At 40.6% G+C, this 17,988-nt stretch overlaps 1 protein-coding gene across 3 annotated transcripts in view; it reads right to left on the bottom strand.

Moving 5' to 3' along the window:
- The window catches only part of LOC124364631 (heterogeneous nuclear ribonucleoprotein L), a 307,173-nt gene that overhangs the window by 198,197 nt on the left and 90,988 nt on the right, over positions 1-17,988 (bottom strand). For all 3 annotated transcript variants that reach the window (XM_046820249.1, XM_046820251.1, XM_046820250.1), the window contains exon 3: positions 10,251-10,320. In XM_046820249.1, the coding sequence (XP_046676205.1) occupies positions 10,251-10,320 (70 nt within the window). The remainder of the gene's footprint in view (positions 1-10,250; positions 10,321-17,988) is intronic.

Here is a 17,988-nt window from a genome sequence, read left to right as displayed (position 1 = left end):
TGGCCTATTATAGTCTGCACCCGCCTTACTCTTGGCAGTACGCCCCTGGCCTATTATAGTCTGCACCCGCCTTACTCTTGCAGTACGCCCCTGGCCTGTTATAGTCTGCTACCCCCTTATTCTTGCAGTACGCCCCTGGCCTGTTATAGTCTGCTACCGCCTTACTCTTGCAGTACGCCCCTGGCCTATTATAGTCTGCACCCGTCTTACTCTTGGCAGTACGCCCCTGGTCTATTACATTATGCCCGTGACAACCAGAACAATAATTCATCAATTTTATAATAAGCACGGGAATATTAAATCGCAGATGTACGTTCCCACTGTTTCACAGTGAGTGAGCCACATGCAACTTGACATAGGCGAGTCGGAAGAGACAAAACCACCACGGTTTCTAAGAAATAAGACTACCAATGTACTCGTATAGTGTACAACCATACAGCAATATATGTAACGGCACCCGTGACATACTTACATACATTGTAACTCATGTTACTACAGTCCCGTATGTTCCCTTATCATCTACAAGCAATGATAACGTCAACAAATACTGCACCACCACACGCGTGTTTACTCTCGTCTACCCGACCGTGGACGTAGTATCAGACAACAATTTATTATAACATGGACAAAGTTGCTCTTTGTAGCAAGGACGTAGCCAGCGAGGGGCTCCAAGGGGTCGGATACCCCTCCACAAAATTTTCAATTACCTTTTTTAGCAAAAGGTTATTATTATTTAAATAATTCAGTATTAATAACGTGTACTGCTGAAAGGTCGTTCTCAACATAGAAACGGGTCAAGAACTTTTAAGGAGCAAAATGAGGAATGGGCGGATGACTGCACTTGCCTTACTTTCTGTCCACTACGGGAAAATATCAGCCATCTTGACCCTCCCCCCAAATTTTCCTCGATACGTTCTTGCTGTGTAGTATTCAACAATCTTGTTGAAACGGAATTTTACACAAGTATTCCTTTCCGTTATTTGTTACCTCAATAGAAAAGTATTGTTAAATTACTAATTTGTACAAAGATATTACTTCAAGATTGTACATAAGGGAATGCAACCGTAATTAGAAGGGGAAAAAGGTATGTTTAATATTACTTCAAAGTTGTTTTGTGTTGTTATTTTTATGTGTTTAATCAGTTATTAAATTTCAAGAATGTAAACATCAATTCAATAATTAAAAATAAAAACCCATCCTATACTGTGTAATTAATCACCTTTGAAACGATCCAGAAAATGAATGAAAGAATTGTAGTAAATAAATTCGCTAAAACTTTCCTTGACTTAAAAAAATATATAAAACAGGGAAAGTAAGCTTATTCATTAGAAAGATCATGTTAGTCTTTTTCCTAATAATACATTACTTCTGAAAAGAATTATAATTTAGATAAATAATAACGGCTTTGTAATCGAAAGATTCAAGAAACTTTACAGAAAATTGCAAACTAACAGCATCAATTTGTCAACATCAAAGAGATAAGCGCTGTTACAAACGAGTTTTAGTAAGACGCTCGACATAACTAACTCCGAGTATTCAGCGAGATAACAGCTGTAATCTGTGTAGCCATGCTGCAGCCTAATGAGACGGGCCTAGACAGAGGCGCGGGTCGTTAGGGGCTTTCATCGTTAGGCGACTTCCTCCCCATCTTCTTGTTGCACGGCTCTGGACAACATACGTCACAGTAAACAAACGCTCGTTGGCAAATCATCGTTAAAAGCCGGCTGTACTGTAGGCCATTTTGATTTTAGCTCCATTAGATAATGTTGAACTGCAAACATTCTTACGACCTTAATTTTAATTGTAGAAGATGCAAATCCAAATGACTTTTAGACTTTCGATATTATTATTAGTTGCTCGACATATCTTTTGTACTTCGTCATTTGCATAGTATAAAAGTACATACATACACTTTATAAAATAGCTACTCATATACAAAAAAAAAGTATTAGGCCCCACAAATTTGACAATGGTTATGTATATTATTTACTCACTGCATGCGCGTTACACAATTAAAATATTTTACAAATTTTGTTTTATCAACAAATTAATGAACATTCACATTCAAAAATGGATGCACTTAAGTGTAATTTCTCATTGATCTCTTCAATCCATCAGTACGGACAGCACTTCAGCGTGTAACTGCAATAAGCGCGGGTAACTGGAAACGATGGCGTGATAGGCAAAACGAAACAACTTTGTATTGGAAGAAGTTTTCTTAGCTGAAAGTTGTACGAGTCCCGGGCCCGGTTCGCTCCGAGCGACTAATAAACTAGTTCTGAAAATGTTTGTCACAATCTCTCTCCCATTTGTGCTCTGCCGACATCAAACAGCTCGACAAACCGGCAAGTAAGCGAGTGCACGTCCGATCTCGCGACTCCTAACTTTCAACAAAGATGAGTCGAAATGAACTTAGCATTAGCAGTTAATGTGATTCGGCTCCATAAGTAGTCTCACAAGTACGTGCGCCATCTCTTACTGTTTAATCCTATTGTCTCAAGTCAATTAGGTCAATCTCGGATTACATTTCAAGGAGTGAACTGCACTTTATTCAGTTCTCATTTACTGCGAGAGATCCTCGGTGAGGCGGCACTTAGGCGAGTGACAACATACACGTTAGCCAGTTCTTCGTAGCTCATTTCAGTAAACTGGAGGCATCAGATATTCTAACGCTGAGTAGGAAAGATTGTGTACCCACCCTCCAGTAGAACTAATCAATGAAGAACAAACACTCGAGTGCCTGGCTCATGCCCGACAACAAAGACAAACTATTGGCACAATCAAGCGCCGTTACCTCAATGAACGACGATAACAGTTAAGTGTTACCTTAACCACAGAACACGCCAAGGCGAAACTCTGGGTAGAACTTCTACCGTCATAATTGAGGCATTTCCTGACAGTAGTCAGCCTTGGAGGACTTTCTGTGCACAGCCCCAAACAGATCCATAAAATAACAAAATTCGAATGGCAATTTAATGCAATTACCAATATATTAACAATTATATATACGCTAAAGCCAAAGTAATTTATCAAGCTACTGGATTAATTCATAATATTAAAGGATAAGCGAATTAATTCATTATTAATGATTTTATCCAACCATTATGCGCACTAATAAATAATATTTGTTAACCTAACATAAAAAACTAACCTAACCTTACCTACCTTACGTAAACTAAACTAGCCTAAACGAAGTAACCTAACCTATTTTTCTAAAACTATTATTGCTTTAACCAAATAGTGTTAGTTAATATCCATAATGACTAATTAAACTTATTAATTTATCACCTCAACTAGTTCATTAGGTCACTATGCATAAAAAGTAGTCATTATACATAATAACTGATTAATCACAATGACCTGTCTGTGGTGGAGTCGCCTGATGATGAAACCTTTAGTTTCGAAAGGCCTCATCCAAAAAATAAACCATATGGAAAAGTATTGTTTTTATTCAAATTTAGTAATACTGTGATATATTCAATATTTGAGCTCCTACTAAAAGCTGATGATTAGTTGCGAATGATTAGTTGAGAATAATTAATGTTAGATGCAGTGCATATATTCAAAAATAACAATAGAACAAATAATGAACTGGAATAAAAAAAAACAACGAAATTATATTTATAAGTTTTATAACTACTGGCCTTCTAGATAATAATCGTGTAAATGAGTATATAAGATGGTGAATAGTATCCCTGACAGGATTGGGAGACGCTGATCCCGTTATCCAGGTCCTGCTCCTGACTGCCGTACCTTTGACATCGTCTCCCTGTCAGCAGTCTCCCGGCCGACCGCACCAGGTCACATCGGGATTATCCCTCTGCTCCAGGTGAACCCTAAGCTCCTTCCGCTGACGTATAACCGACACAGTACCTAATTCCCGTATGCGGTAAACGATGTTCGCACAGCTCGTATACTAAATACGTTACTGTTAAAGCACTACGGATCGCGACAATGATTCACCGTGCTAGCAAGATTCGTATCGTTGTCCATATCGAGAACAAATTTAAGTCAAAATACTTGCTAACGCTGTATTAGTACATGAATGTATTATTACTTGAATACAGCTAATTTCAGTTCGAATCCTTTTCTCCGTGGCAGCATTTACAACGTTTAGAACAGTAATGTGGTTGACATTGTTTGGGGCGTAACTTTTATATTTTTAATACTCTGGAGGGAGGATTCCCGTCATGTTAACTACTGAACCACATAAACACACACAGGAATCGGGACAGTGTGTTTAACAGTCCGAGGACAGAGATATGTTTGATGACTGTTACGAAACAGTGTAACGTTCGTGATATCAGCCCTCTACAATTTACTGACATACAAAATCCGATACGTTTATGAACGTTTTTGGCAATTGAGCCGCAGACACGGTGTTCTGGTCGCCAATGTCTGCGTACCTAACGAAGACGACATGGGGAAGCTACGCGAACGAGCAGATCAAAGTGTAGCACGTCGCAGTTACAAGCCGCTCTAGAGGGTCTCAAGACGACGATCAGCCGAGTGGTGCTCGACTACTACTCCAGGCCAGGAAAGTGCATATTCATGTCACAAGTAACTGTTACAGTACGGTGTTCGGGTCGCCACACGTACATACCTGAGGTAGACACGCGAACGCGCACATCAAAGTGTAGCACGTCGCAGTTACAAGCCGCTCTAGAGGGTCTGGAGACGATCATCAGCCGAGTGGTGCTCGACTACTACTCCAGGCCAGGATATAACGCCGCCTCTCATAGTGTTACATATTCATGTCACAAGTAACTGTTACAGTACGGTGTTCGGGTCGCCAGCACGTACATACCTGAGGTAGACACGCGAACGCGGAGATCAAAGTGTAGCACGTCGCAGTTACAAGCCGCTCTAGAGGGTCTGGAGACGATCATCAGCCGAGTGGTGCTCGACTACTACTCCAGGCCAGGATATAACGCCGCCTCTCATAGTGTTAACATATTCATGTCACAAGTAACTGTTACAGTACGGTGTTCGGGTCGCCAGCTCGTACATACCTGAGGTAGACACGCGAACGCGCACATCAAAGTGTAGCACGTCGCAGTTACAAGCCGCTCTAGAGGGTCTGGAGACGATCATCAGCCGAGTGGTGCTCGACTACTACTCCAGGCCAGGATATAACGCCGCCTCTCATAGTGTTAACATATTCATGTCACAAGTAACTGTTACAGTACGGTGTTCGGGTCGCCAGCTCGTACATACCTGAGGTAGACACGCGAACGCGAAGATCAAAATGTAGCACGTCGCAGTTACAAGCCGCTCTAGAGGGTCTGGAGACGACGATCAGCCGAGTGGTGCTCGACTACTACTCCAGGCCAGGATATAACGCCGCCTCTCATAGTGTTAACATATTCATGTCACAAGTAACTGTTACAGTACGGTGTTCGGGTCGCCAGCTCGTACATACCTGAGGTAGACGATATGAGGAAGCTACGCGAACGCGCAGATCAAAGTGTAGCACGTCGCAGTTACAAGCCGCTCTAGAGGGTCTCAAGACGACGATCAGCCGAGTGGTGCTCGACTACTACTCCAGGCCAGGATATAACGCCGCCTCTCATAGTGTTAACATATTCATGTCACAAGTAACTGTTACAGTACGGTGTTCGGGTCGCCAGCTCGTACATACCTGAGGTAGACGATATGAGGAAGCTACGCGAACGCGCAGATCAAAGTGTAGCACGTCGCAGTTACAAGCCGCTCTGTAGAGGGTCTCAAGACGACGATCAGCCGAGTGGTGCTCGACTACTACTCCAGGCCAGGATATAACGCCGCCTCTCATAGTGTTAACATATTCATGTCACAAGTAACTGTTACAGTACGGTGTTCGGGTCGCCAGCTCGTACATACCTGAGGTAGACGATATGAGGAAGCTACGCGAACGCGCAGATCAAAGTGTAGCACGTCGCAGTTACAAGCCGCTCTAGAGGGTCTCAAGACGACGATCAGCCGAGTGGTGCTCGACTACTACTCCAGGCCAGGATATAACGCCGCCTCTCATAGTGTTAACATATTCATGTCACAAGTAACTGTTACAGTACGGTGTTCGGGTCGCCAGCTCGTACATACCTGAGGTAGACGATATGAGGAAGCTACGCGAACGCGCAGATCAAAGTGTAGCACGTCGCAGTTACAAGCTGCTGTAGAGGGTCTCAAGACGACGATCAGCCGAGTGGTGCTCGACAACTACTCCAGGCCAGGATATAACGCCCGCCGCTCTTAACGTTCTTTTACGCCCTTAAAACAATTTCGCGCGCGATTAACGGCCGGGATCGTAGCCGTCTGACTTCGCACTGACAACCTCCCACACGCGTCAAGTGAGGTGGTCTTCTCAGTTCTTACTAGTCCTTTACAAACCATTACGACGAGGTATCTTTTCTATACAAATTTAACTACCTTTATATTTAATTTAAAATTTAATTTTAAAAAATTTAATTAACAAGCCTGTCACAGCCTTACATCAAATTGGTTTATAAAGAAAATAAAACTATTTACAGCACTAAATCCGCTACTTTTTATTATTACTATAATACCTATTCCCACAACAACGTCTAAAATAGAAATAAAACTAAAGAACGATTTAATTTGCTTCCGTCAACTATATAATTTATATTAACTTAAACGAAGGCTTGATGTGTAAACAAATCAAATTAACTATAATAATAATATCGCTAATAAAATAAATTCCTCAGAAAAGTTTCAAAAATTTGGTACGACATTCAATTAATACAGAGACATTTTGATTTTCACGTTAGAAGAAAATATGATTTATTGGACAAAACATAAATTCCTCATAATCCTATAATTATATTTTATACCATTATTAAATTTACACATTTAGGCTACATTTACACAACATCAGCGATAGAGCAAATCGATTTCACAAAAATAACAAAGAATAAATGAGCAAGCCATAATGAACTCCTAAATGTAGTTCCGATATGCAATAAACTGCGGTGGCGAGTGGGGGGGAGGGGATTTACGTGTAACGGTTACTACTACGCTCGCGAGCAGTAAAGCGAGAATGATGACATTCGCGTGTCTCCCGGAGCCAGACAGTCGTATGCCATAAGTACGCCGAGCCGTAGTCGTGGAACTTCCAAACTTATCCGTGGCGAGTTACTGCCGAGTCATTTCACATGACCTACTTATTAAACAGATTATGTTCAGTCAACCAGAGAAACGATTACGTTTTCTCCACCCACTCAGATAGTAGGCGTTTCGGACAAAACACTAAAGAGAAGATAAATTGTTTAAAGCGGAAAAATCAATTTGAAAAACTGTGGCTCCAAAAACTTAAAAAATGTAACCACATCGTACATGAATAACAGAGCATATCAGTGGCTCGCACACTGGTGGTGTTGACATGACTGCAGCACACATAACGAGTTCAATTGTGGAGATAAGACGCCATTAACCGGCTTGTTAACACCTTGTAAATTCACACATTTAACTTCCCACAAAAAACAAAATATTAACTCTACAACATAAACTACAGCAGAGTTACGTTAACCCAGACCCGGATGTTGCGAGTAACAGACTACTAAGTGTGGTATTGTTATCTACGTATATACGAGGGTGGTTTGATAAGTCTGGCAAATTTGTATGAAAGTCCGGGATATATCCACAAATATTACAACAGATTTGAATGTCAGCTGTCGTTGTTGTCAGCCAGCTGAAGTGGTAACTGCGCAGTTAGTTCCTTAAGGTGGAAAAAAAAACGTTTTTCGTGCGGCCATTAAATGTTTTCATGGTTGAACAGCTGCACAGATAAAATCCGAGTTGGATAAAGACCACGTGGGTTCTGCGCCAATATTTAAGACAATTTACGTTTGGATCAATGAGTTCAAACTTGGTCGGAGAAGTGCGGTAGATGAAGTAAGCTACGGTCGGCCCGTTGAACTCACCTCACAGGAAACCATCGATAAGGTGCATGAAATCGTAATGGAACATCGAAGTTTAAAAGTCAGCTGGAAAGATGATGGCCACTGTCTCTTTGAGATTCCTAGGGTATAATCCTAATAGATTATTTGGAAAAAGGGAGATCCATAACTGGGCTCTATAATGTTGCTTTGATGGATCGTTTGAAACAAGAACTCATAGAAAAACGTCTAAGATTGGCATGGAAGATGGTCCTGCTCCACCAGGACGATGTTCCAGCTCAAACTAAGCTATCGAAATGGCAAAAGCGATCGAATTGGATTCTAATTGGTGCCTAGCCCATCCTACACACCAGACTTGGCTCCGAGTGACTTCTTCTTGCTCCCAAATTTGATAATTTGGCTTGGTGGGAAGAAATGTTCATCGAACGAGGAAGTTTCCGCCGCTGTGACAGACTATTTTGCACAGCTTGAGAAAACCTACTTTTTCGATAGGTAGTAAAATTTGGAAACTCGCTGGACAAGTGTACAGCCTTTCAAGAAGGCTATGTCGAAATTTAAGTTTTACGCTGTCAGTAAAAGAGACGTTATTTCGGCAATGAATGAAATAAAATCTAAAGCTGTGGGCAGCGATGAAATTTCGATTGACATGATTAAGTCAGTGAGCCCCTACGCAGTCAAAGCCATTACACACCTGGTAAACGTTTCCCTGGTTGGCAGCGGGTTTCCAAAGTCATGGAAAACAAGTATTGTTCGGCCAATACCGAAAGGGCAAGCTGCCAATCAGGTAGACCAGCTTAGGCCAATTTCAATACTCCCAGCCATGTCTAAGATACTGGAAAAGATTGCCATTAGACAAATAGACAGTTTTATGAAAACATCGGATATTTTACCGAAGCTGCAATCGGGCTTCAGGCGCAATCATAGTACATGTACAGCCCTGACAAATCTTTTCAGTGATATGATTGACGCCAAAGACAGGGGTAAATATAACTCCATTGTTATGTTGGATTATTCTAAGGCCTTTGATTCAATGGACCATGAGATGCTTTTAGCGAAGATGAGCTATTATGGCTTTGACTTGAGCGTAGTCAATTGGATAAGGTCATACTTAGACTCCAGGCTGCAGGTGACGCGTTTAGGGAGTGAAACATCAACCCCGCTTGTGAAGTATCGAGGCATTCCTCAAGGTAGTTGCCTAGGGCCTATTCTGTTCAATATGTACACAGCCGATATGCCAAGCTGTGTGCAAAATTGCACAGTTCATTTGTATGCTGACGACTCGCAGCTGCACTTGTCTTATGAGCCATCGCAGATGGTGTCAGCCATTGATATGATCAATGTCGACCTTGAAAAAATATTGGGGTGGTCAATGGCGAATGGGCTGAAACTAAACATAGGCAAGTGCACTGTGTTGCATACGGCGCCACACAACATTGTGCAGTCCCTCAGTGAAAGAGGAGTAATGGTGAGGCTCGATGGCCAGAGTTTGGCTGTATTTGATAGGGCGAGAACTCTTGGCGTTGTGCTGGACAGCGGCCTCACGTTCTCTGACCATGTCACTCATGCCTGTCAACGAGCACTCGGTAGACTGAGGGGACTCTACAGATTTAGAGATCTTTTACCTGAGTCTGCGAAACTACGTATCATGCAGTCACTAGTCCTGTCCGTTTTCGCCTACTGTTTCCCAGCCTACGGGAATAGCATTTCTGGAGAAGACATGCATCGCATTCAAAAGTTGCAAAACTCTGCTATCCGTTTCATTTTTAATTTGAAACGATTTGAGCATGTCTCTCCTTACAGAGATGCCGCTGGGATGATGTCGGTAGAGACCGTCTGCAGGGTCATGACGTGTTGCATGGTCCACAAGGCTCTTGTTAATCAGGAGCCTCAGTACCTTAGTGAGAAGCTCTCATTTCGGGATGAGGTCTCTCAGCGCAGAACCCGCCATGGGAATCTTCTTCACTTTCCCAAAGTTAGGCTGGAGTTGGGAAGGAGGAGCTTCTCTTATTTCGGCCCGAAATTGTACAACGACCTCCCACCAAACGTGAAACAATGTTCAATAGCTACATTTAAGAATAAGATGAGGCAGAATTTGCTTAATGTATAGATTTTCTTTATTTATTTGTATTTAAGTTTAATGTATATGTTGTATGTGACGATAGTTGTTCTGAAAAGCAGTTGTTCTGTATGTAACTGAGAAACGCTTGATGAAAATAAAGACAACATTATTATTATTATTATTATATAAAGTGAGTTTTTGCCTTTAAAACAATATGTTATTATATTTCTACCAGACTTATCAAACCGGCCTCGTAAAGAAGACATAGCCTACCGAGTGTGGTGTTGTTGACTTACCACTGTGATGGGGTAGAGGGGGTTGACGATTGTGAACAGCAACACATGGTTGGGCGTAAGATTCTCCGGTCTGCAACAAAACATATTACTACTGTAAGTGCTGTGTATAATAAAGACATAAAATTACAATCTAGGATCGAGTGACAATAAGTGGTAGGAAGAGATCCATTACAGAGGGTGGATATTGAACAGCATGGCTGAAATAGCCCTGCAACCAGATGGTGACATCAGATGCTATTATTTGCATAGATATCGACAGTGATGAATACCTTGCCACTACCGACCTGTCCGCGCAAGAAAAACCTCACGCGATACCCTAATTTGTTGTTAGTAAATTACTTACTCTTCATGCGTTCTCGTTAACCAGCCAATGTCCGAAACCCCGTCCCAATTTCACCTTGTTTACATTCACATTCTTTGAGTATTGCATTAATTAATGAAGAAATTGTAAGCTACGTATTAATCTTTAAATGTACACAGCATCTAGGAGAAACTTTGAAAACCCATTTGAAAATCGTGAAATCGTTACATCGCCATTTTTTCCCCAACCAAGTTGGCGACATATTAAGTTTAAAATTGAGGGCTTTACGTCTCTTGGATACGTTGCTTCTGTTGACAAACTAGGTTATACGTACGTTAAATGATAAAAAACAAGATAAGGAATTTATTTGTATTAAACAAGTTTCGCAGCTTCACTTAATGGGTGGAGGAATTAAGTTTAAGAATTTTTTTTTAGAAGTTTACTCAAAATATTTCCCATTTATGTGGGAAAAAACGCAGACTCTTAAATAGTTTATATTTTCTCATTAAAAGTTAGATTCTACATACACAACCACAGATTAATTGTTAGCAGACTCGAGAAAATATACATTATCAAAACACAACTACAAATGTAATGAAAATAAGTTACCAAGATCATAGCTAATCGTACAGAAAGATTGAAAAGTACAAGTTCGTAATTGAAGTTATAGAAAAATTAAAGGGAAATTAGCTGACAAACACAAAAAAATTTCAGTCCTACTGTTTCCAACTATTCATGAATGAGCGTTGAACTTTTCAGAAGACTGAGAAACAGCGTTAATCGTGGAACAATATACATTCCTGATCTAACAAATTTTATTTAATTAGTGTTTGTGTTTTTTTAAGTATCTGTTTATGATGTCTTAATTTTTCTAATTATAAAACGTCATTTTTAAATCATCAGTCTAAGCAAGATTAAAAAAGACTTCGTACAAAAGAACTTACCATAATGTCTCTTAACCCACCAAATATTTTACCATATCCAGGAATTATTTTGAACGAATTGAACTGAGCGACCCCTTATAAGGAGATATAACGGGTTGAGGTAAGGGATGGCGAAGAGATGAAGTTTTGCCGAGTAAACTACTTCATCAAGCTTAACGCCAGTCAGGCCCCCCACTAACCGACCTCGGTTCATTTCTTATAATCGAGTTAGCGAACTTTGTGCCCAGCCACTCCGCACAGACCAAGCCTCAAACCGCTATCGCCTCCCGATAGCTTGTGGTGCGGTCATTTGGGCTCTATCTACAGCTCGTCCAATCTCTTAGGCCCTTACCAGCAGGGTGTGACGACCGACTACAACACCATTGACCAAGGGGTTTACTCTAAACGAGAAGCGGCTCAGCGGAAACTTTTAATGCTTTCAGTGCAAACAGTGAACCAATCATCGCTCATTTAACACGGAATGTTATACAAGCAGGAGAGCGGAACGGAACCACGCGACTTGTTTATTGCCGGAACGAGTGTTACTGTGCCTGGGCACGCCTTGTACTCTACACCCGTTACCATCATTCCAAAAAATGCACCCACGGGTTACAATTGGTTATGATGCATTGACAACAAAGGACAAACTTCCTGACGTCACGTGATTTTAAATTAAATTAAATGAAATTATTTCCGTTGGTTGCAACATGTCCCGAAATAGATCTATATTTATCAACAACTATGTTAAATATTTAAAAAAATCATCAGTCGGTGGTGACGGTCGATATTCAATACTGTCATTCGACTGGCAATCTAGCACTGCTCCGTTCTCCATTACGTACATCAAGTATAACTTTACTAACCATTAGCAGATAAATCGTTGAGCGTACAATACATTTGATGAGCACAACGTTGGTGTTCTATCAGTCGGTGGTGGCGGTGACTATCGATATTCAATACTATTATTCGACTGGTAATCCAGCACTGCTCCGTTCTCCATTAGGCACATCTAGTAAAACTTAGATAACCATTGAAAGATAAACCGTTGAACGTACAATACAGTTGATGAGCACAACGTTGGTGTTGTATCAGTCAGTGGTGGTGGTTACGGCCGATATTTAATACTGTCATTCGACTGGCAATACAGCACTGCTCCGTTCTCCATTAGGCACATCTAGTAAAACTTTGATAACCATTGAAAGATAAACCGTTGAACGTACAATACAGTTGATGAGCACAACGTTGGTGTTGTATCAGTCGGTGGTGGCGGTGACGGTCGATATTCAATACTGTCATTCGACTGGCAATCCAGCACTGCTCCGTTCTCCATTAGGCACATCAAGTATAACTTTGATCATCATTGGCTATTGATCATCATAGATACAACGTACATACAGTTGTTGATGAGCACAACGTTGGTGTTGTATCAGTCGGTGGTGGCAGTGACGGTCGATATTCAATACTGTCAAGGCACATCAAGTATAACTTTGATAATCATTGGCAGATAAACATTTAGCGTACAGCACAGCTGATGAACACAACGTTGGTGTTGTATCAGTCGGTGGTGGTGGTGACGGTCGATATTCAATACTGTCATTTTACTGGCAATCCAGCACTGCTCCGTTCTCCATTACGTACATCAAGTGTAACTTTGATCATCATTGGCAGATAAACCGTTGAACGTACAATACAGTTGATGAGCACAACGTTGGTGTTGTATCAGTCGGTGGTGGCGGTGACTATCGATATTCAATACTATTATTCGACTGGTAATCCAGCACTTCCCCTTCCCCGGTCTTCATTAAAATGTTATTTATTACCATGACTGATATATCGAGCTATGCGGTGTACAAATTTAACTCTGCTGTACAAAAGACTTCAAAGAAAATTAGTAGAGGAAATAAAATACCGGCAATAAATGAAAGCATAAAATGCAAGCAATGTTCAAGTTTATTGTCCGTAGAAATTGCACATTTTGGTATTTTGTATTAATGCACTGTGTCATAGATACAGGACAAGACCTCGATATTCCTCTGCTGCATAATACTGTACACACCGTCTACACAAGGAACACTATAAGGAAAATTATTACAATCGTGTAACACTCGGGATTCTGTCATATTTAAATGGTGAGAAATTAATTTTTAATTCGTGATCTTTTAATAAAATGATATAATACAGAAATCTACCCCAAGCTTATCTGCTAGTATCATAAATAAGTATTCTTTTACAATAGACCCCAGAAATGATTGAACGCTAGCGTATTACAACCCCTGACGCTGAAATAGCCATCGCTTTTAGTACTACTGAGGGGAAGTGTCACACAATGCACTCTCAAGCTTAATTAAATGAAACTATGGACATTACAGACAAGGGTTGTGACAACGACTCATTAAATTTCTGTACATTGTACTCCACCGCTACCTTTCACAATCTTCACCGGCTACAGTTGGCCGGATTTTTTACAATTATTGATTCCATCACGCAGGTTATAAATCTCTCTACATCTACACAGTCAAGCATACAGCTTGACTGTACTGACTACGGTCATTTTAATACTTCGTGGCGTTAAGACGGTGTCCTACAACTGTTACGGTGTTTCAGTGTTGATATTCTACACAATCTTTAATTTTCCTTTGCTTTGTTATACACATTGTTCACCCTAATTCCTAATCCCTAATCGAGTCTGGACACTCCTGTAAAATGAGAAACAGTATCGCACAATAAGAAACAATTAAGATATTAAAGTTAACATTGTTCTTGTGGTATCTTATAAAACGACTGGCTGCTAAATGAAGAGCACCGTGTAAGAGCTTTTTAACTAAATTAAGAGCGGCGCTTCACGATTTCGTTAAGTGTAAACCGTGAAACGGATACGAGTTTAATCCAATTGCTTAAGATTATTGTGCGACTAATGTAAACAAAAATTGACTTGTTACATTACACAATGTTATTGTTGAGTATTCATTTTAGACCTACCAAAAGCAAAAAAGCAGTTTAACATACATAAATAGTCGAACGAAGTAAAATGAATAAAACTAGGTATTGAACGGAATGAACATCAATTCCACAAAGAGTGTTTTAAAGAACCCCTTGCAATTAATTTGGACCTACTACTTAAAAAACATTGTTTTGGCTATATTTGAATATCGTACAGGAATAGGATTCCTATCAAAGGCTCCCTGGGTTAAACAAACCAAACACAGCACAGTCGATACAGAGCTGGGGCACGGGGCACGAGTCAAGGGCTCAGTCAATACGGTCACTGGACTACACGCATCCCTCCATTACTGGGACTAGATTGTGTTCTGTAATTGAAAACAACCGGTAGTAGACATGTATCGGTTGTTCTATCGATATACTCACCGATTATTCTGAATTCTGACTGACCGTCCCCGCACAATGATAGATTCACCAAACACAGTACAGTCGATACAGAGCTGGGGCACGGGGCACGAGTCAAGAGCTCAGTCAATACGGTCACTGGACTACACGCATCCCTCCATTACTGGGACTAGATTGTGTTATGTAATTGAAAACAACCGGTAGTAGACATGTATCGGTTGTTCTATCGATATACTCACCGATTATTCTGAATTCTGACTGACCGTCCCCGCACAATGATAGATTCACCAAACACAGTACAGTCGATACAGAGCTGGGGCACGGGGCACGAGTCAAGAGCTCAGTCAATACGGTCACTGGACTACACGCATCCCTCCATTACTGGGACTAGATTGTGTTATGTAATTGAAAACAACCGGTAGTAGACATGTATCGGTTGTTCTATCGATATACTCACCGATTATTCTGAATTCTGACTGACCGTCCCCGCACAATGATAGATTCACCAAACACAGTACAGTCGATACAGAGCTGGGGCACGGGGCACGAGTCAAGGAGCTCAGTCAATACGGTCACTGGACTACACGCATCCCTCCATTACTGGGACTAGATTGTGTTCTGTAATTGAAAACAACCGGTAGTAGACATGTATCGGTTGTTCTATCGATATACTCACCGATTATTCTGAATTCTGACTGACCGTCCCCGCACAATGATAGATTCACCAAACACAGTACAGTCGATACAGAGCTGGGGCACGGGGCACGAGTCAAGAGCTCAGTCAATACGGTCACTGGACTACACGCATCCCTCCATTACTGGGACTAGATTGTGTTCTGTAATTGAAAACAACCGGTAGTAGACATGTATCGGTTGTTCTATCGATATACTCACCGATTATTCTGAATTCTGACTGACCGTCCCCGCACAATGATAGATTCACCAAACACAGTACAGTCGATACAGAGCTGGGGCACGGGGCACGAGTCAAGAGCTCAGTCAATACGGTCACTGGACTACACGCATCCCTCCATTACTGGGACTAGATTGTGTTCTGTAATTGAAAACAACCGGTAGTAGACATGTATCGGTTGTTCTATCGATATACTCACCGATTATTCTGAATTCTGACTGACCGTCCCCGCACAATGATAGATTCACCAAACACAGTACAGTCGATACAGAGCTGGGGCACGGGGCACGAGTCAAGAGCTCAGTCAATACGGTCACTGGACTACACGCATCCCTCCATTACTGGGACTAGATTGTGTTCTGTAATTTAAAACAACCGGTAGTAGACATGTATCGGTTGTTCTATCGATATACTCATCGATTATCCTGCATCCTGACTGGCTGTCCCCGCTCAAGTCGTATCAATTCATATAGTTACTAGAACCAACACTGTAGCCTACCCTGACTGTAGTGCTTTTATACAAATAATGCTTTATGTATAACTTTAAGTCTATCAGTTCGAGATGTGCGGACAGACAGACAAGCAGAAATGAAAAAGTTAACTTTCCTCAAGTGGTAGACTTCGTTAGCTCACCCAATAAACCATTGGTTCCCTGAATCGCTCATTTGTGTAGCGATATTAAGGAATTCATAATGTCCATTTCCTCACCCTCCCTCTCGGCAGGATGTGAAGAATATCATTCAACAAGAACATTAACTAAACCGATTTTCTATTTTGTCACATACAGTATAATATTCCAAGTTGTTTTGGCATTAAACATAACCTACCCGCGAATAGTCATACACCGTTAGATTGCGATGTTGTTATTGGTTTCATAAAAATCGTATATCTAAATAATAGAAACAGGGGAGGGGGTCTAAGTCCCAGTGAGCGAACGGCGATGAGGCCAAACAGTTAGTTTCTTTAGGTCTTAAGTAACATCAGAGTTTAAAATTTTTAAGGTCGTTCTAACACTGATTTGTATACCACAGACAAATATTTAATTGATATATTGTTCAATTAAACATAATTGTAACTAAAAATTACATACCAACTGAAAAACTAATAGTGGTCACCGTTTATATTTTTGAAAGCGTTTTGAAGCGTTCCAGATGTTACCGATGCAAAGCAACTAAAATAATTTCAACGTTTCGCTCAAACGTACTGTTATGAAAACAAGATTATACACACAACACAACATGCATGTTTGCAACAAAACTAGTTAATTATGTAAAATCGTGTCTTTGAAACCGACATCAAAGGGAGTAAAAATTGCATTATGATTAAATAACAATGAGATAATGGCGTTTTGTTAGAGTCAGGCTTCAACACAAGATATTCTTTCTATACAAAACTGTAAAAATACTACAATACGTTTGTTCTTCGATTTAATAAAATTCAAAGATCCTTCAATCAAGCTACATAACTTTAACGATATATTACGATATTATTTATTGTCCGTGAATGCTTAAAACACGATTGTAAGGAGCACACGACAACTCGAATGTTCACATTTTCACAAGTGGTTTACAAACAAGAATAATACATTGAATGGAAACAAGAAAAACACAAGTTGAAAAGCCCTATAAAAACGGCGCATAAAATTTAAAATAAACCAGAGGAAAAGGCGATTCAGACACGCTGAGACATTTAAACAGCATCGTGACAGACATGGCTGTTTGAGCCCGTATTTCTTGGCCGGAATGTGCCGCCGATCTGCTCTGCTGAGTTAGTGCAGCTGAGGTTTAGCTCACTTTACGCGGGATATGTTGTCTCGTAAAACTCTATAACACTGTTACACCGTGTGTACTAAGCTCTGTTACACATTGTACTTATGTAAAACTCTATAACACTGTTACACCGTGTGTACTAAGCTCTGTTACACATTGTACTTATGTAAAACTCTATAACACTGTTACACCGTGTGTACTAAGCTCTGTTACACATTGTACTTATGTAAAACTCTATAACACTGTTACACCGTGTGTACTAAGCTCTGTTACACATTGTACTTATGTAAAACTCTATAACACTGTTACACCGTGTGTACTAAGCTCTGTTACACATTGTACTTATGTAAAACTCTATAACACTGTTACACCGTGTGTACTAAGCTCTGTTACACATTGTACTTATGTAAAACTCTCCGATGTTCCAACTGAAATGTTGTCATCTTCATATTCACTTTATCCTCGAGTCAAATAATATCAAATAATA

This window comes from Homalodisca vitripennis, chromosome 6 (assembly GCF_021130785.1).
Source record: "Homalodisca vitripennis isolate AUS2020 chromosome 6, UT_GWSS_2.1, whole genome shotgun sequence".
Taxonomy (NCBI): Eukaryota; Metazoa; Arthropoda; class Insecta; order Hemiptera; family Cicadellidae; genus Homalodisca; species Homalodisca vitripennis.
This window is presented reverse-complemented; position numbering and strand designations above follow the sequence as displayed.